Source organism: Haliotis rubra, unplaced genomic scaffold (genome assembly GCF_003918875.1).
Source record: "Haliotis rubra isolate DU_JTF1 unplaced genomic scaffold, ASM391887v1 Scf1003, whole genome shotgun sequence".
Taxonomy (NCBI): Eukaryota; Metazoa; Mollusca; class Gastropoda; order Lepetellida; family Haliotidae; genus Haliotis; species Haliotis rubra.
In genome coordinates, this window is record NW_025764897.1 from 227306 (window position 1) to 248973 (window position 21668).

Sequence of the window (21668 nt, forward strand, 5' to 3'; positions counted from 1 at the left end):
CTAGGAAGTAAGTTTGAGGTCAGTCAAGTCGTGTAACATAGCTTGTGGGTATATAATAACTTATGTTAAATTTGAGAGTTTGCAACCAGTTGGAAATTATATTTGTTACAGGTTGGGTGTTTCTCCTGTATGTTCGACTGGGTGCGTATCATACTTTTATGTTAGTTATTCGTTAAAATATTACACTGAATTGTTTATACATATGTTATAGTGACTAATTCAGGACAGCCATCGTCCAAATATTTAAAAAGTCCAAAACAATGTTATCAAGACATGTGAGACTTTATTGTAAAATATATATGGCGCTAACCTGTATTTTTAATCACTACTGTACATCCTTATCACTACCGCATTGTAAATTGACTTGTCAGCCCATTAATTATTGTATAAGACATTTATAACCTTCATTGGTAATCTCCCTTGGCCGTGTCTGCCATCACATCAACTGGTCAAGGAAGTGCTATTGTTTTTCTATCTATCAATTGCTGAGTCATCGCCTGTCCATTGTTGTCAAAAACTGTATATATACTTAGTATGCTCACATCTATAGAGTGAAAGAGTACGAGTTCGGTATTTGGACTGTCTGTTGGGACGACCACGAGCAGGATAATGCCGCTCGTAGGAAACGCCCTGGGGTTGAGCAGGTACTCCGCTCACCTCGCTCATGTCTTGTGTATTTGTTTGTCATGTACTAAAGACGTTTGAACTCAACTATGCCTTCGTCTTCATCAACGCACACTTCATCTTAATTATGAGCTAATTCCCCAGTTGACGCATATCCACGCGTTGACACACATATATGGAGATTTAACGGCATTTCACCTTAAAATATGTAATGATGAATGAAATATGTTTAATATTACTGATGTAGTTAGTGATATGATGGCAATATATTTGTATGAACTGTTTTGTATTTTCAAAGACATATGTTTCTCATTAATGTTATGATACGCTGAGTGTTTATGTACATGAGATACATGTATGTGGTCGCACCTCATGCAAGTGAGTTTGTTTAAAGTGTGCATCTGTTCACCCAGCAGAAAATGGGTACCCGGTGGGATAAGCCATGTAACACTGACCTTCTAGCGCCTTACAGCATGGATTGTCCGGGGTAGTAATAATCAGATTGTTTGGGCGCTTTCAGCATGCATTGAGCATGGAGAAATGCGCATGGTAAACAGACTATCATTATATACAGACTATCATTAAATACAGACTATCATTATATACAGACTATCATTACTGTTATTATTTGAGTGCATGTGATGAGAATTGTGAGGGAGGCTATTTTTCGCAACCGTGATATTCTATCTGTGACGATGCCAGTGGTTGATATCATAAGTGACAATGGTGATGCAATGACCTCTGTTTTATTCTGCTCACAAACATTTGGGTTCTTGACACTTATTTTGTCCAGTATCGTAAATAAAATATCTTTTAATACAAAAATAAGTCCCAAGTATGCCTGCTTAGGCAAGTGTAGATTTTTTCAGTTTGAACAGGACTGTTATATTTAATACATAGTTTACGAACAATATCATTTTATTTTAGAGACTAAAATTATTTCTGATCCATAAGTTAGAACCACTTGTTAACCTCTACATAATTGTTCCCGGAGAGGGTATTTCAATCCAAGTATTTCTCATTCTCCGTGATTTTAATTGTGGAACATGTTCTTCTAATGTAAGGCTAATTTGTGCAAATCACATCCAGCAGTTCTGGTTGTGCTGCATTCTCTTCCCACAGAGGTTACTCCTGTCATATCTTCCTACGTAACCTCTGTTCTAATACGGCCATATTTCCCGGTCCTCGTAAAATCCCCTAGCGGCAAAATATCGCAACACAAATTATCTCCCTTCTTTCTATCCAATCAGAACACGTGTTAAATAGACTTAGATCCACCATGGCGGCCTCCATGGTGTTAGTTGATCAACGTGCGAAGGAATGATTCGGTATTTCATGTTTAACTGAAAATCAGAAACTAGCAATAGAGAGTGCAGGAATCCATGGACAAGAAGTGTTTGTCGGGACTAAAACTGGTAGTGGCAAGTCCCTAACTTACGAGATTCTCCCATGTATCAGTGAAGCCAAAACGATCATCGCTATCATTTATGATGAGAGGCAGACTTTGTTACATCCCAATCCCTGATTCTTGTTGATATTTCTTCCCAACACTTGCTCAACTTGACTAATACAAGCAAATGTGGGGCCACAAATATCCCTCCTCTGCCGGGGACTTGTGTTGATGTGACACACGAGACATTTAATGGCGAGCTTGTTCGTTGTCAACGAGGGCGATGGAGACGCCATTGAGTTCTGTCTACAAGAAACGTTTGCGCATCGCGCAGGGGAAGACGTTCTAGTTTTCCCGAAGCATACGGAAATTACCGAGGCCTGGCGAATGATCACTTTTGAAACAACGTCGCTGATTGCACAACTAAATCTGATTGCCTCCAATCACAAGTCTTGAACGCTCACACCCTGAAAGGGCCGTATTAGAACAGAGGTTACGTAGGAAGATATGACAGGAGTAACCTCTGTGGGAAGAGAATGGTGGTGCTGGTGACTGATCGGTTTGTATTGGCATACACCTTCCATCCACAATGTGCCAACCCCAGATCTCCGGTTTCAGGCTGAGATGTTTTCCCTTCCATACCATCACCTGATAGCACACACGGAGACTGTGGTAACCTGCAGCTGCTGATGTCGGTGGAAGAGTTTGTGGTGCCACAGCAGAAATACTTTTGGATACGTTGTCACAGAAACGAATGTGTCTTAAAGAACCAAGCGTTTCCTTCTTGACACAGCCAAACAACGAAGCTATATCTTCTTCTCCTGCTGCAATATATCGTCTCTGGCCACGTGTTTTTCTTGATTGAAGAACTTGGCTTCATCAGTGGAAATGAGATCATGTGTCACCTTCTTTAATGCTAGACCTCTTCACAGCCCAAACAGATGTGATGCCACGTGACTGCAGTCATTTAAAGCAACATTACGAGTCAGATTTCAGACACTCGCTTAGGAAAAAGTGAATCTTTCTTACCATTCCATGATATTTGTACAGAGGAACATTTACTTTTTAACATACTGCAACGTACGTAAATGGTTCTATTTGATTTCTTTGAGAGGCATTAGAAGTTGGAGCAGCAAGAAAGGATAACAATATATGGACGTTTTGGTGTAGGTTCTAACAGCGTTATCAAGCAAGCTGCAATATTGCTGAATGCTCGGTACCATATGTTCTGTGTGTGCAGCATATACAGATAAAACCAATGGATAACAACCAGGCTTCATGTGAATCCCATCAACAAGCGTGAATCAGGTATACAGTTGGCTCGTCATTGAATGAGTTTGTCGTTCGTCACACTGGTAAGTCAAGGTGACCTCGACCATCCGCGAGCATCCGTGTCATCTGGGTGTGTTAGTGATTCATTTCGGAGAAAATGATTATGACTATGGAAAAGAATTTATCGCTTTTGTTAACTGCTGAATAGACATTGCCAGTATAATTATAGTTATTTGAGAATAAATTCACGTCATTTTTTCCTCGCCTTGTCATGACGTTACCATGGAGATTGAAGAACAGTAGACACCCTCTATATTATTACCTTTTGGTGTGCACTTTATCTAGGGAATTAATTTTAATTGTGACCATGTGATACGATCTGTTGATCGCGCAAATGTGTGCGTATCCTGCCTAACCGGTGGCGCCCGTTATTAACATAGGCAAAGGCTTGTCAACTGTTCACCTGAAAACAATTCGTTAACGTGTGGTACAGGTCAAAAAGGGGAATCGGAAAGGACGTAAGTTTTGTCAGTGATGGATCGAATTTTGAAATGTCCTCCAAATGTTTACCATGAAACGTTTTGAAAGCTTTAACGAGGCCTTGAAAATTGTAACCTTGATCGAACAACTTCTGAGCAAGAGTGGTTTGACGCTCTTTGAAATCTTAAATAGCATGATCGATTGTACCTCAAAAGTTGTGAAATGTAAACACCAAATGCTGGAGCTGTTGGAATATTGCTCGACATGAAAGGTTGACTGTTGGGAGGTTGAAATCATCCCTTTTGTCACACGGTCTTGTGGACATTTTGTTTTGTCACTCTGAATCTTTAGATCTAAACATGAAAAAGTTGAGTCGGTCTTAATTAGGTCTCCTTGATTTCAGGTTCGGTGAGTAAATCAGTGGAAGGGAAATGGCTATTTGATGGTCTTTGAACGATATCGATGTTCCGGAAGCCAAAGTTAAACTTCTTGGCAAAATTACCTTGTTTTGATTTTGCCAACAGAAATTCTGATTCATATGCATAAAGAAACAGATCCGCAAGGAGGGGAGCACAGTTGGTGCCCATGGGGATACCTGCTTCTTGGTGAAATGGTTTACCCCAAACTTTTACATAGATGTTATCAATGAGAAAGTCAAGTATTTCACATATTGTTTTCTCGGTAAACGTCAAATGACATTTGCTTTTATATTTGACAAATTGTCCTGAACCTCTGAAGACAGATATGTAGGTATCTCTTATTTACAAATGTCCCATGGATCAAGGAATGAAGTTTTGTCCTAAGTTTGTCATGTGGGATAGTGGTATACAACGTTCAAAATTAAAGTGCTTTCACAGAACGGAATTGTGAGATTGTAAAAATGTAAGCAAAGCCTTTGAGATTTTGAGAATCACATGGTATTAGGGATCGTTCATAATTTATGGCTAGGGAGGGTGATGATGATTTTTATGGAGTAGCATGTATAATGTGAATTCCCCTAAAATTTATGCACAAAATAAGTCCCCCTGCATGCCATGTACAAAACCAATGACCCCCTCCCTTCCCATAATTTCTAAGCATAATTTTAAACATATATTTATGTACTAAATTGCTGACCCTCCTAGCTCCCCAGAACAAAATGGGTGAACAACCCCACCCCCGACCCACCCCAACCCCTAAAATCATCACACACACACAGAATGGACATGTCTTCAGGTTTAAGAGTCAAGCTAAACGTTGCTTTCTTAGATGAAGGTTTTGGGCAGATTTCTTCCTCAGTAACATACTGTCCTTTTATGTGGCAATATTTGATGTCACTAGTACCAAGCTCTATGACCAAACAATTTATGTAATGCTGTTTACATATAATGGTTATATTGTTCGATGGTTTGTCGGTGGGAACAACTACAAAAACCACAAACCTTTGGCGTCGGTACACCCAATAAACTTCTCTTATTCTTTCTGACAGTTCTGCCGATATTTAGAATATTCAACCATGACTCGCCAGAAGGATGCTGGATGGGCGTGGGTGTGTGTGGTGGGCTCGTTCTACATCCACTTCATTGTGTTTGGACTCATGCAGTCTTTCGGCGTCATATACGTGGAGCTCCTGGGTCAGTTTGAAAGTTCTCGTGGTGAGACTGCCTGGATTGGATCTCTTCTCAGCGGACTCGTTCTACTGCTTGGTAAGCTACACACATTGAATTCAGCCTCGCTGGTAAGGTACACATATTCAATCCAGCCTCGTTGGTAAGTAAACACATTCAATTCAGCCTCGTTGGTGAGGTAAACACATTCAATTCAGCCTCGCTAGTAAGGTAGACACATCTCAATTCAGCCTCGCTAGTAAGGTAAACACATTCCATTCAGCCTCGCTGGTAAGGTAGGCACTTTCATTCAGCCTCGCTGGTAAGGTAAACACATTCCATTCAGCCTCGCTGGTAAGGGAAGGCACTTTCATTCAGCCTCGCTGGTAAGGTAGACACATTGAATTCAGCCTCGCTGGTAAGGTAGACACATTGAATTCAGCCTCGCTAGTAAGGTAAACACATTCCATTCAGCCTCGCTGGTGAGGTAAGCACATTCCATTCAGCCTCGCTAGTAAGGTAAACACATTCCATTCAGCCTCGCTGGTAAGGTAGGCACTTTCATTCAGCCTCGCTGGTAAGGTAAACACATTCCATTCAGCCTCGCTGGTAAGGTAGGCACTTTCATTCAGCCTCGCTGGTGAGGTAGACACATTGAATTCAGCCTCGCTGGTGTGGTAAACACATTCCATTCAGCCTCGCTGGTGAGGTAGACACATTGAATTCAGCCTCGCTGGTAAGGTAGACACATTGAATTCAGCCTCGCTGGTAAGGTAGACACATTCCATTCAGTCTCGCTGGTAAGGTAAACACATTCCATTCAGCCTCGCTGGTAAGGTAGACACATTGAATTCAGCCTCGCTGGTAAGGTAGACACATTGAATTCAGCCTCGCTGTAAGTTGTGCTCTCAGATTTCCAGGGTCATATTTAATAATTACTAGTGTATAATATATTTCATTCAACATTTTAAGCGCCAATCGTTCTTCGCCTCCATTACGCCTGCCAGCTTACGATACGGAGCGAAGGAACACGAATAAGCAGAAATTAAAAAGAACTATCATATTGAATAATTTTACCATTAAACTGTTGAAGATTATTTATCTTATCTACCGTAGTTATTGTTAGAATTTTAACAGTAATAAAGAAACAACAACAAACAACAAAACTCCGCAAGTATTCCAAATGCGGACATGTGATTCAACAAGTATACTTAGAGTTAACTCCCCTGTTCCTTCAGTATGCTGAACCGGAACCTGGCAGGGGTAATGGAGGCGAAGAACGATTTGATATGCCACGAGTGGCGCTTAAAATGTTGAATGAAATATATTTTACGTGAGTAATTATTAAATATGAGGTTTGAAATCTGAGAGCACAACCCTATGAGGAAATGGGTGTCTAGCAATGATGGTGGCGATATTTTATTTTGAAATTAAAAATATTTTTCGAACCGAAGCGAGGGAAGTACGTCGCCAACCTTTGCTCGCTTCGCTCGCATATAGGCATACTGTTAATTTATTTTCTCTCTGTTGTGCAACCCTATTATCAAATCCAAACTTGACCGTGACCTTATTTTTAACCAAAATGATGACGTCAAATTCGGTCAATATTTGATTATGTAAATAAGATTCATGTTTGATTCCAGGACCCCTGGACGTTATTGTCCTGGGCCTGCTGGGGACTCGCGTGACAGCTATACTGGGGGCTGTGCTGGCCTGTGTAGGCTGCAGTGTCAGTTTCCTGGCCGACAGTATCATCTTCCTGTACTTCAGTTACGGCGTCCTTCAAGGTAAGGATGTGGCAAGGTCACCTGTAGTGACGTCAGGAAGGTGAACATTGCCGTCGGGAGGTATAGTGGCTTGGTTTCTCGGCAGGGTGCCATTTATAAAGTTTCAAAACTGCTGGAAACACATTTTGCTGTGTTGGAGGACATAGGTGGACATGAAAAATTGTCGGAAGTTGTAAAAATACAAGATAATCTCTAAAATCTTCTGTTTGCTTTGAAATAGTTCTACCGTCGTTATCTTAACAGTAAGTGAATGCTGTTTACGCTGCAGTCAGCAGGATTCCAACTATTCCAGCTGTACTATATATGAAGCTCATGTGAGTGGTTCATATCAATATTAGAACAAAAATGTGATATTGTTTTACCCTAATCGTGGACATGGGTTTGTTAGCTGTGTACCTTTGCTTTTGGGCTTCTCAATGCGTCCGACGTCCAAGGTCGCGCCACATCCGGGTTTCTTCCTAGGAATACCGGACATGTCTTGATATAAATAAAACAATCGTTCCGAGCGACATAAACAAAATTCATATCACATAACAGAAAATTGGGGTATTTTTTATATTGCACTTCGTTCTTGGGGATATTCATTATTACTCGAATACGTCCAAGCACAATAAGATTAACAGTGGACTGATTGGTTTAAATATTTAATTACAGTAAAAGATCAGTATTCATTATGTTCACGCTCCACAGGTCCACTATTCTTCATATTCACATGCATGAGGTCCAGTATTCATTACATTTACTCCCGACAGGTCCACTATTTATTACATTCACTCCCGACAGGTCCAGTATTCATTACATTCACTCCCGACAGGTCCAGTATTCATTACATTCACTCCCAACAGGTCCAGTATTCATTACATTCACTCCCGACAGGTCCAGTATTCATTACATTCACACCCGACAGGTCCAGTATTCATTACATCCACACCCGACAGGTCCAGAATTGATTACATCCACATCCGACAGGTCCACTATTCATTACATTCACTCCCGACAGGTCCAGTATTCATCATATTCACACACTTCAGTTCCAGTATTCATTGTACTCATACCCACCAGGTCCAGTATTAATTATATCCACCCTCCCCAAGTCCACTATTCTTCATAATCACATCCATGAGGTCCAGTATTCATTACATTCACTCCATACAGGTCCAGTATTCATTACATTCAGTCCCAACAGGTCCAGTATTCATTACTTTCACTCCCGACTGGTCCAGTATTCATTACATTCACTCCGGACAGGTCAAGTATTCATTACATCCACATCCGACAGGTCCAGTATTCATTACATTCACTCCCGACAGGTCCAGTATTCACCATATTCACACCCTTTAGTTCCAGTATTCATTGTAATCACACCCACCAGGTCCAGCATTCATTATATCCACCCTCCCCAAGTCCACTATTCCTCATAATCACATCTATGAGGTCCAGTATTCATTACATTCACTCCCGACAGGTCCACTATTTATTACATTCACTCCCGACAGGTCCACTATTTATTACATTCACTCCCGACAGGTCCAGTATTCATTACATCCACACCCGACAGGTCCAGTATTCATTACATCCACACCTGACAGGTCCAGTATTCATTACATTCACTCTCGACAGGTCCAGTATTCATTACATCCACACCCGACAGGTCCAGTATTCTTTACATTCACTCCCGACAGGTCCAGTATTCATTACACTCACTCCCGACAGGTCCAGTATTCATTACACTCACTCCCGACAGGTCCAGTATTCATTACATCCACACCCGACAGGTCCAGTATTCTTTACATTCACTCCCGACAGGTGCAGTATTCTTTACATTCACTCCCGACAGGTCCAGTATTCATTACATTCACTCCCGACAGGTCCAGACTTCATTACATTCACTCCCGACAGGTCCAGTATTCATTACATTCACACCCGACAGGTCCAGTAGTCATTACATCCACACCCAACAGGTCCAGTATTCATTACATCCATACCCGACAGGTCCAGTATTCATTACATCCACACCTGACAGGTCTAGTATTCATTACATTCACTCCCGACAGGTCCAGAATTCATTACATTCACTCCCGACAGGTCCAGTATTCATTACATCCACACCCGACAGGTCCAATATTCATTACATCCACACCCGACAGGTCCAGTATTCATTACATTCACTCCCGACAGGTCCAGTATTCATTACTTTAACTCCCGACAGGTCCAGTATTCATTACATTCACTCCCGACAGGTTCAGTATTCATTACATTCACTCTCGACAGGTCAAGTATTCATCATATTCACACACTTCAGTTCCAGTATTCATTGTAATCACACCCACCAGGTCCAGTATTAATTATATCCACCCTCCCCAAGTCCACTATTCTTCATAATCAAATCCATGAGGTCCAGTATTCATTACATTCAGTCCCGACAGGTCCAGTATTCATTACATTCAGTCCCGACAGGTCCAGTATTCATTACTTTAACTCCCGACAGGTCCAGTATTCATTACATTCACTCCGGACAGGTCCAGTATTCATTACATCCACATCCGACAGGTTCAGTATTCATTACATTCACACCCTTCAGTTCCAGTATTCATTGTAATCACACCCACCAGGTCCAGTATTAATTATATCCACCCTCCCCAAGTCCACTATTCTTCATAATCACATCCATGAGGTCCAGTATTCCAGTATCCAGTATATTCACACACACCAGGTCAAGCATTCATTATATTCACTCACGCCAGGTCCAGCATTCATTATATCCACACACCCCATGTCCATCATTCATTATATTCACTCACACTCAGGTCCAGCATTCATTATATTCTCACACATCAGGTCCAGCATTCATTATATTCACACACACCAGGTCCAGCATTCATTATATTCACACACACAAGGTCAGGTATTCATTAACTTCTCACACACCAGGTCCAGCATTCATTATATTCACACACACAAGGTCCAGTATTCATTATATTCACACACACCAGGTGAGGTATCCATTATATTCCCTCACACCAGGTCCAGCATTCATTATATTCTCACACACCAAGTCCAGCATTCATAATATTAACACACATCAGGTCCAGCATTCATTATATTCACACACACCAGGTCCAGCATTCATTATATTCACACACACAAGGACCAGTATTCATTATATTCATTATCCTCCCCAAGTCCACTATTCTCAATAATCACATCCATGAGGTCCAGTATTCCACTATCCAGTATATTCACACACACCAGGTCAAGCATTCATTATATTCACACACACCAGGTCCAGCATTCATTATATCCACACACCCCATGTCCAGCATTCATTATATTCACTCACACCAGGTCCAGCATTCATTATATTCTCACACACCAAGCCCAGCATTCATTATATTCACACACATCAGGTCCAGCATTCATTATATTCACATACACCAGGTCCAGCATTCATTATATTCACACACACAAGGTCCAGCATTCATTATATTCACACACACCAGGTCCAGCATTCACTATATTCACACACACCCTAGGTCCAGCATTCATTGTTTTCACTCACACCAGGTCCAGCATTCATTATATTCCTACACACACCAGGTCCAGCATTCATTATATTCACACACACCAGGTCAGGTATCCAGTATATTCACACGCATCAGGTCCAGCATTCATTATATTCACACACACCCCAGGTCCAGCATTCATTATTTTCACACACCCCAGGTCCAGCATTCATTATATTCACACACACGAGGTCCAGCATTCATTATATTCTCACACACCAAGTCCAGCATTCATTATATTAACACACATCAGGTCCAGCATTCATTATATTCACACACACCAGGTCCAGCATTCATTATATCCACACACCCCATGTCCAGCATTCATTATATTCACTCACACCAGGTCCAGCATTCATTATATTCTCACACACCAAGCCCAGCATTCATTATATTCACACACATCAGGTCCAACATTCATTATATTCACATACACCAGGTCCAGCATTCATTATATTCACACACACAAGGTCCAGCATTCATTATATTCACACACACCAGGTCCAGCATTCACTATATTCACACACACCCTAGGTCCAGCATTCATTGTTTTCACTCACACCAGGTCCAGCATTCATTATATTCACACACACCAGGTCCAGCATTCATTATATTCACACACACCAGGTCAGGTATCCAGTATATTCACACGCATCAGGTCCAGCATTCATTATATTCACACACACCCCAGGTCCAGCATTCATTATTTTCACACACCCCAGGTCCAGCATTCATTATATTCACACACACGAGGTCCAGCATTCATTATATTCTCACACACCAAGTCCAGCATTCATTATATTAACACACATCAGGTCCAGCATTCATTATATTCACACACACCAGGTCCAGCATTCATTATATTCACACACACAAGGACCAGTATTCATTATATTCATTATCCTCCCCAAGTCCACTATTCTCAATAATCACATCCATGAGGTCCAGTATTCCACTATCCAGTATATTCACACACACCAGGTCAAGCATTCATTATATTCACACACACCAGGTCCAGCATTCATTATATCCACACACCCCATGTCCAGCATTCATTATATTCACTCACACCAGGTCCAGCATTCATTATATTCTCACACACCAAGCCCAGCATTCATTATATTCACACACATCAGGTCCAACATTCATTATATTCACATACACCAGGTCCAGCATTCATTATATTCACACACACAAGGTCCAGCATTCATTATATTCACACACACCAGGTCCAGCATTCACTATATTCACACACACCTAGGTCCAGCATTCATTGTTTTCACTCACACCAGGTCCAGCATTCATTATATTCACACACACCAGGTCCAGCATTCATTATATTCACACACACAAGGTCAGGTATCCAGTATATTCACACGCATCAGGTCCAGCATTCATTATATTCACACACACCCCAGGTCCAGCATTCACTATTTTCACACACCCCAGGTCCAGCATTCATTATATTCACACACACGAGGTCCAGCATTCATTATATTCACACACACCAGGTCCAGCATTCATTATATTCACACACACAAGGTCCAGCATTCATCATATTCACACACATCAGGTCCAGCATTCATTATATTCACACACACAAGGTCCAGTATTCATTATATTCACACACTGCAGGTCAGGTATCCAGTATATTCACACACACCAGGTCCAGCATTCATTATATTCAGAAACATCAGGTCCAGCATTCATTATATTCACACACTCAAGGTCCAGTATTCATTATATTCACACACACCAGGTCAGGTATCCAGTATTTTCACACACACCAGGTCCAGCATTCATTATATTCACACACACAAGGTCCAGTATTCATTTTATTCCCACACACCAGGTCAGGTATCCAGTATATTCACACACACCAGGTCCAGCATTCATTATATTCAGAAACATCAGGTCCAGCATTCATTATATTCACACACACCAGGTCCAGCATTCATTATATTCGCACACACCTGGTCCAGCATTCATTATATTCTCACACATCAGGTCCAGCATTCATTATATTCAGAAACATCAGGTCCAGCATTCATTATATTCACACACACAAGGGCAGGTATTCATTAAATTCTCACACACCAGGTCCAGCATTCATTATATTCACACACACAAGGTCCAGTATTCATTATATTCACACACACCAGGTGAGGTATCCATTATATTCACTCACACCAGGTCCAGCATTCATTATATTCACACACACCAGGTCAGGTATCCAGTATTTTCACACACACCAGGTCCAGCATTCATTATATTCACACACACAAGGTCCAGTATTCATTTTATTCCCACACACCAGGTCAGGTATCCAGTATATTCACACACACCAGGTCCAGCATTCATTATATTCAGAAACATCAGGTCCAGCATTCATTATATTCACACACACCAGGTCCAGCATTCATTATATTCACACACACCTGGTCCAGCATTCATTATATTCACACACACCAGGTCCAGCATTCATTATATTCACACACACCAGGTCCAGCATTCATTATATTCACACACCCCAGGTCCAGCATTCATTATATTCTCACACACCAAGTCCAGCATTCATTATATTCACACACACCAGGTCCAGCATTCATTATATTCACACACACAAGGTCCAGCATTCATCATATTCACACACATCAGGTCCAGCATTCATTATATTCACACACACAAGGTCCAGTATTCATTATATTCACACACTGCAGGTCAGGTATCCAGTATATTCACACACACCAGGTCCAGCATTCATTATATTCAGAAACATCAGGTCCAGCATTCATTATATTCACACACCAGGTCCAGCATTCATTATATTCACACACCCCAGGTCCAGCATTCATTATATTCTCACACACCAAGTCCAGCATTCATTATATTCACACACACCAGGTCCAGCATTCATTATATTCACACACACCCCAGGTCCAGTATTCATTATACTCACCCTCTCCAGGTCCAGCATTCATTATATTCACACACATCCCAGGTCCAGCATTCATTATATACACCCTCTCCAGGTACAGCATTCATCGAATTCACACACACTCCAGGTCCAGCATTCATTGCAAGCACACGTATGATATTCACCATATTCATACCTTCCAGGACTGGGTTTTAGTCTCCTGTTTGTGTCCGCCACCGTCATCGTGAACCAGTACTTTGTGAAAAGACGGTCCCTGGCCAACGCCCTAGGGTCTCTAGGAGGAGGTGTGGGGACGCTGGCTCTCCCCCCTCTCCTACAGGTGATGATGTCGGTGTACACCTGGAGGGGAGCGTTGTTGATTACAGGTGGGCTCGTCCTCAACTGTGCAGTGTTCGGGGCGCTTTTCAGGCCTTTTTACACCAAGCAGGAACTGGGTGATCTGAAAACAGAATCAACGACTTCAGGTAGGATTGAATCCAAGCTGAGATGAAAACGTAGAGTATATGAAAGATATTTTAGTATATATGGATCGGCCTTGAAAAATTGATATGTTCACAATTGATTCACAGATAAGACGATAAGATAGAAATGATTGTTTGACAAAACAAAATGTTCTATTTGTCATAGTTTTCTTACAGATCTTTCATGTCTCCGAGTGAAATATCGATATTATGTTATATAATATATATTATATAATAATAAGGTGATAAATATATGTATTTAGACATAATAAAGAACATGAAATATAGAACAAGAACATAGTACAAAGAAAGAAACTACAGAAAAGAATGCTCGCATTTAAAATCTGTGTTTGACCAAAACGATGATGTTAAGAGCTTGTAGTGAGCTATCCATTACTAATCTTATTGATGTGATACAAGCGATATCGCCAATAATACCCGTCTGGAATTCGAATTCATCACCATCTTATGTCCAGTTCTAGTTGACCCGTGAAGTGGTCTTCAGTAACCCATGCTTGTCGTAAGAGGCGACTAACGGGATCGGGTGGTCAGCCTCACTGACTTGGTTGACACATGTCATCGTATCCCATCACCGCAGATTGATGTTCATGCTGTTGATCACTGGCTTGTCTGGTCCAGACTCGACTATTTACAGACCGCTGCCATATAGCTGCAATATTGATGAGTGCGGCGTAAAACAACAAACCAACCACCCAGTTCTAGTTTGTTTTAGTTTCAGTCATTATCAAACAAACATGGATGTATGCTTTCTTAGCACGGCAGTATAGTTTCTTTCTGGAAAATGGGCGGATAAAGCATAAACATGCCTAAAAGCATTGTTTATATTGATCTGCCACTTGTCCTGAGAAAAATGCGCTGTTCCGGGTCATCCTTGAAGAGAGAAGAAAAACTTGTAGCAGTGATCGTAGAAATATTCTGCCAAAAAAGTCCAAATTTCTTATTATTATGTTTAAAATGCTTCAATGTATTTGTTAAGCGTCAATTTCAAAATTGAAACAACACGTTAACCCTGAAATCTGTAAGTAAAAGAATTAAATTTGAAAGCAGAACAAACAGCAAAGTAATTTTATACAATTAACAACTGTATTATATAATTAATTAGGTTTACACATCAACACAAATTGCTCTTTCAGAAGAATCCAGAAGAAACCACATAAATATAGTAAATTCCTCCCACTGCTTATACATGTTTTAGTCTGACTCGAGGTGTAACGTACCCTTATATTAGTGCGGTCTTTATTAGTCTCCATTTGGGACTTTCCGTTTAATTACATTTTCAAATTTTGTACCTCGAACATGAGTGGCTAAAAACATTCAGGTGACCTCATTTGAATGCTTCGTTAGATCATGGATCAAGGCATCGTATCGTACAAAACATTTGATATTAACTAGTTTAGAATATTTGCTGTTACCTTTATATTTGTTTTGTTCTTTCTGATGGAGACAAGGAAGAAACAAGTAAAGCCTGCTCTGCTGCCGTTTTCTGCTTTAAAGTAAAATCCGTCCTGTCAACCTTTACCAACGTCAGGTATACCGTCTTTGTGGTGGGGTCCGTTGTCGGGGCTCTCGCATACCTCATCCCTTTCAACCACCTCCCAGACCTCGCCAACGGCATAGACATCCCGGAGAAGAAGTCGACTTGGTTGATATCAACCATCGGGATATCCAGCATGGGGGGACGCCTGCTGTTTGCTCGGATATCCGACCTCCCTTGTGTCAACAGAGTGGCGTTCCTCGCTTCAGCCAGTATTCTGTGTGGTGTTGCCACCATGATGTGTCCGACGTTGTTGTCGTTCCCGACGCTGATGGCTTACTCTGTCTTTTTTGGGACGTTTTTAGGTGAGTTTACTGAATGACAATATCTGTGTGTGGTTGTGCGATAAGTGTATTATCGATCTATTCAGAAATATCGATTACTCATGGTCTTCTTTACTTCGTATTCAGACAGACAGACAGACAGACAGATTTATTCAGTATAAGGTCTTTGGCCCAAAATACAGACATATTCATGACATGATATATCTAGCGCCGTAACAGTTGGTGAACAAGGTAACCAGATTTCAATGTGTCCATATCCCGAGATAAAGATGAGGTGTTCTAATGCAAAACATGATCGAATGGTATTCGATTCCCTCAACTTGTAAGATTATTCGCTGCGGATTCATGCGTACAAATATCGCACACAAATAATTGTAACCCAAAAGTCCCTGTGTTCTTTAATCTGATTGGTTGAAAAACATGATCAAATGGTATTCGATTCCCGGAAATTCGCTGCGTATTAATACGCACAAACATCGCTCACACCATTGTATTGTTACGTCGTCAGCTGCGATGACGTCATTCAAATCATATTGTGACGTAAAGTCTGAATGACGTCACAAATGAGCAGTTCCCAGATGCTACCATGGGAAACAGCCGAAACGGCCGGCTGATGACATTTCACTGCTGTACCCGTACTCGATGTCAATGAGTACAGACACAAAAACGTGTGTGGACCATTTTGGTTTACTTTTGTGCTTACAATGTCGATAAACATCATATGTTGGCCAATTTCCGGGTGTTATTTAGGAGATAAACATCATGTGTTCGCCAATTTCCGGGTGTTATTGAGTATTTGAAGCACGGGAATATTTCATTTGAAACCTCCGGCTCACGCCGTCGGTTACAAATGAATTCCCGTCCTTCAAATACTCAATAACACCCGGAAATTGGCGAACACATGATGTTTATCGACATTGTAAACACAAAAGTAAACCAAAAGGTCCACACACGTTTTGTGTCTGCACTCATTGACATCGAGTACGGGTACAGCAGTGAAATATCATCAGCCGGCCGTTTCGGCTGTTTCCACGTGTTTTTCTGCTTGAACTCATTGCCATCGTGTACGGGAACGGCTCGAGAACGGGTTTCGACTGGTTCCCATGTAGCATCTGGAACTTCGGACTTTACGTCATTCGGACTTTACGTCACAATATGATTTTAATGACGTCATCACAGCTGACGATGTAACAATACAATGGTGTGAGTGATGTTTGCATGTATTAATACGCAGCGAATTTCCGGGAATCTAATACCATTTGATCACGTTTTTCAACCAATCAGATTAAAGAACACAGTGACTTTTGGTTTACAATGAGTATTTGAAGCACGGGAATATTTCATTTGAAACTTCCGGCTGACGCCTAACCGGTTCCAAATGAATTCCCGTGCTTCAAATACTCAATAACACCCGGAAATAGGCCAACACAAAATGTTTATCTCCTAATTGTATTGCTGCGTCGTCAAGAGTGGTGACGTCATTCAAATCATAGTGTTACGTAAAGTCGGAATGACGTCACAAATGAGCAGTTCCAGATGCTACATGGGACCCAGTCGAAACCCGTTCTCGAGCCGTTCCCGTACACGATGGCAATGAGTTCAAGCAGAAAAACGCGTGTTGACGTTTTGGTTTACTTTTGTGTTTACAATGTCGATAAACACCAGGTGTTGGCCAATTTCCGGATGTTACTGAGTACTTGAAACACGGGAATACATTTGAAACCGATATTCCAAATACTTCAAATACTCAATAACACCCTGAAATTGGCCACCACCAACGCTAACGCCGTATGTTTCAAATGTATTCCCGTGCTTCAAATACTCAATAACACCCTGAAATTGACCAACACCAACGCTAACGCCGTATGTTTCAAATGTATTCCCGTGCTTCAAATACTCAATAACACCCTGAAATTGTCCAACACCAACGCTAACGCCGTCGGTTTCAAATGTATTCCCGTGCTTCAAATACTCAATAACACCATGAAATTGGCCAACACCTGATGTTTATCTCCTAATTGTATCTCTACCTTGATGCCTGTGTGGGCTTAATATTGCATATGTAAATGTTTCCTTCACAGTACAACCATAAATTATTGAGAAGTTAAAGATTGTAATTTATATTTTTTTACACTCATTACTCACGTATTAAAAGTGAATAATAGCAGAACATATCTCCAGATCCAAAGACAGGTGAATAGTTAGTATTTTGTCAAGTCACCGTGGGCAGCAAAGCAGGCTTCAATGCGGCGGGTACACTACTGATCAAAGAAGTTAGAAAGTCGTGGTCCATGCTGTCCCAATATCGGACCACCTCTTCTTTCATTTCAGCAATATTTGTCAGATTTTTCTTATTGACACTTTCCTTCATAAGCCCCCAAACATTTTCAATTGGATTTAGGTCAGGGCTATAGCTTGGCCAATCTAATAATGTCATATTTTGGGTCCGCAACCAGACCTGTGAATGCTTTGAAAGATGTTTTTGGTCGTTGTCCTGCTGGAAAATTCAACAATTTCCATAGAACACGTGAGCAGATGGAAGTAAATGTCCCTCGAGAATACCTGTGTACCGTTCACTGTTAATATTCCCTTCAAATACGCAGAGGGGCGTTGCCCCTAACACAGATATGCCACCCCACACGTTAAATTTCGGACTGTACTTTGGGCGCTGATACAAAGGTTTTTCAGTTTGTTTGGTCCAGAATTTCAGTGTATTAGGAAACAGCCACACAAAACTTTCATCCGAGAAAATCACCTTGCCCCAGTTAAAATTTCTATGCTGTAAGCACCAGTTCAACCTTCGCTCCTTTTGTTCAGGTTTCATGATCGGTGATGGAATTCCTCGACTTTTCTGCCAACCCATTGCATGCAGCTCAGTTCTAATTGTCTCCTTACAGACAGCCACAGTTCCTCTATCAATCATACCCAGCATTAAGCTTTCTCAACTCCTTCGTTTGTCTTTAGAAACAAGAATACCAAGCAGCCTCCTGTCACCGACAGTCAATTTTCTTGGCCTACTTGCGCCTCCCTGGTGCTCAGTGCCATATCCATTTGCAATATTTTTCAAAACACGTTAAACAGTGGACAAAGGGATGCCTGTTCTACTTGAAATCACTTTAGCTGATCTGATGTCCTTGTTATAATACTCCAAAATAAACTTCCCCTTCTCTAAATCCTCCATACTGAGGATCACTTAAAATGTCGTCTGCTAGCAAGTAAACAAAGGGGGATAACTCTTCACAAACTAATGAAAAAGGATTAACGGAGTTGTCTCTCTTGAATGGAACCAAGCACTTGATAACTGGTCAAGGTTGTTTATACTAGAAATCCAATAAAAAATATTCCTAAAATTCTCAATAATTTCTGGTCATACTATATGTGTCTAGGAGTGTGGCTGTACCTACAAGCCGTGGCGGTGGCGGATACCATAGGAGTAACCAAACTTAGTGAAGGCTTTGGCTGCCTCATCTGCTTCCAAGGCATCGTGGTCTTCCTCGGCTCACCTATGGCTGGTAGGTATAATGCGTGATGTTTGTTTGTTTGTTTGTTGTTTAACGCCGCGCTCAGCAATAGTTCAGCTATATGGCGGCAGTCTGTAGATATTCGAATCTTGACAGACACTCTAGTGATATTTGTCAACCAAATCAGCGAGCCTGACCACCCGATCACATTAGTCGTCTCTTATGACAAACATGGGTTGATAAAGATCTTCGACCAATTCTAACCCGGATCTACAGGGGTTTTGTGTTAAGAAGAAATGACATAGTTTTGGAGTACTTCTATTTTGTCGACGTTTCTTCTGAAGACTGTTACTACACTACCGGGCAAAAGAAAGTTATCACTTTTAAAGTAATTGTATAAAAAACCAAAACCCTGGTACCGGTTTGAACCCAACCAGTAAACATTCTCCAAAACGCAACATCGTCCCAATAATAACCTACCTGACCTTACTCACTCATTCACTCACAATTATTGTTTGGGATTTCCTCTTTAACAATATTTCCATGGGTTCCACCGTGTTCCTCTCCTAAGTTACATGATAAATACGAATAGGATTTTATGAATATTTTCACATCACACAAGACACTTTTCGAACGGGACGTGGGGCAGCCTAGTAGTTAAAGTGTTCGCCGAAGACCCGGGTTTGATTCTCCACATGGGGACAATGTGTGAAGCCCTTTTCAGGTTTCCCCCGCCGTGATAGTGATGGAATATTATTAAAAGCGGCGTAAAACTAAGCTCACTCACGCAGTCTTCGTGCTTTGAGAACCACTCTGTGCTTCTAGGGCATACAGCACTTATTGTCTCAAAGCAGTATTTCTTGAAAATAATCCTGAAATAGTGAACACTCCTTTAAACATTGGTGTGTTCAGTGAGTGAGTGTGGTTTTACGCCGCTTTTAGCAATATTCCAACAACATTACGACGGGGGACACCATAAATGGGCTTCACATATTGTATCCATGTGGGGAATCGAACCCGGGCCTTCGGCGTGACGAGCGAATGCTTTAACCACCAGGCTACCCACCGCCCGTGTTCAGTTCAGATTAGCTTGCAGATCAAGTACACAGGTGGAGTTGACATTTTCCGTGTTGTATGTTTCAGGCTGGTTATACGACTTGACCGGAAACTACGCCATGTCCTTCTACGCCGCAGGGGGTCTGTTCATCCTAGGGGGCGCCATAATTCTACTTTATGACGTCATACTTACCTGCTGCCGGTCGAAACACAGTCAGGCGTATAGCCCTAACACAGTGGAAGAGCAAGTCTATGACACCCCTGCTGCTGTATCAGACGAGGGGGTCTGATGACGTCATATATGACGTCACACGACCCTGATGGTTGGAACACAAACACGTGTTGTCCTGGAGAAGCTTCGATGAAAACATGGCGGCCGTCGGTGGACGTGGTCTGATGACGTCATGTGTGACATCACACGAACATCTGACGATGTAAAAGTCCTATGTATAGTGTTTTCTGCTTTGTATTTTTTTTTATTAAACCGGTTTAAGTAATATATATATGATTTAGCTTTTTATCTGTGACACTCCAACGGCAACAATTTCGACGGAAAATATAGTTTCTTTCATTTAGACCCCTTGTTGGCCTGAGGGAGTTTCTATTCCGAGGTCGAAGGTTTTAGAACTTACACTTTTAGTCGCACACTCACTCACTGATTCACTCAGTACATACTCATACACTCTCTCATAGGCTCACACACTCACTGGGGTGGTGGGGTAGCCTAGAGGATAGAGCGTTCGCTCGTCACGCCAACACTCGGGTTCGATTCCCCACATGGGTACCATGTGTGAAGCCCATTTCTGGTGTCCCCCGTCGTGACATTGCTGGATTATTGCTAAAAACTGCGGACTTATTATTCACTTCCTGGACAGCTGTCGACGAGGCAAGATGCACTTTGATAAGTTCTGTGAAGATTTTGTACGTCAAGTGCTTGATTTTTAATTTAAAATCGATATATTTGGATCGAGGACTCCGAGAACAAAAGTCAACTAATATCGGAACGGTTTCCAGAATCAAACCCATCCTTGTTATCAATTACTGATAAAATGGTATCGGATTAAAAGACTGATGTAACTAAGTTGGGTTGGATTTTATGTACTCTGGGCTAGACAAACCAACGGTTGCCACGCAATGGATTACGTCAACAGTTCTCTAACGTGTTGTGTAGAGAGCTGGGGAGCGGTTCTAAAATGGCTCCAAAGATGATT

At 41.4% G+C, this 21668-nt stretch overlaps 1 protein-coding gene across 1 annotated transcript; it reads left to right on the forward strand.

Moving 5' to 3' along the window:
- Positions 1-2520: 2520 nt before the first annotated feature.
- Positions 2521-20960, forward strand: LOC124267417 (monocarboxylate transporter 14-like). The gene is made up of 7 exons (XM_046702336.1): positions 2521-3322; positions 5235-5451; positions 6996-7139; positions 13823-14104; positions 15566-15961; positions 19327-19452; positions 20545-20960. The coding sequence occupies exons 2-7, from the start codon at positions 5262-5264 to the stop codon at positions 20745-20747; spliced, it is 1341 nt and encodes a 446-aa protein (XP_046558292.1). The 5' UTR covers positions 2521-3322; positions 5235-5261; the 3' UTR covers positions 20748-20960.
- Positions 20961-21668: the final 708 nt, after the last annotated feature.

Bases quoted from the DNA above. Each gene is read 5' to 3' on its own strand.
- LOC124267417 (XM_046702336.1), top strand. From the start codon at position 5,262: ATGACTCGCCAGAAGGATGCTGGATGGGCGTGGGTGTGTGTGGTGGGC. The intron at 14,105-15,565 runs GTAGGATTGAAT...TTTCTGATGGAG, and splicing joins AACAGAATCAACGACTTCAG to ACAAGGAAGAAACAAGTAAA. The intron at 15,962-19,326 runs GTGAGTTTACTG...ATATGTGTCTAG, and splicing joins CTTTTTTGGGACGTTTTTAG to GAGTGTGGCTGTACCTACAA.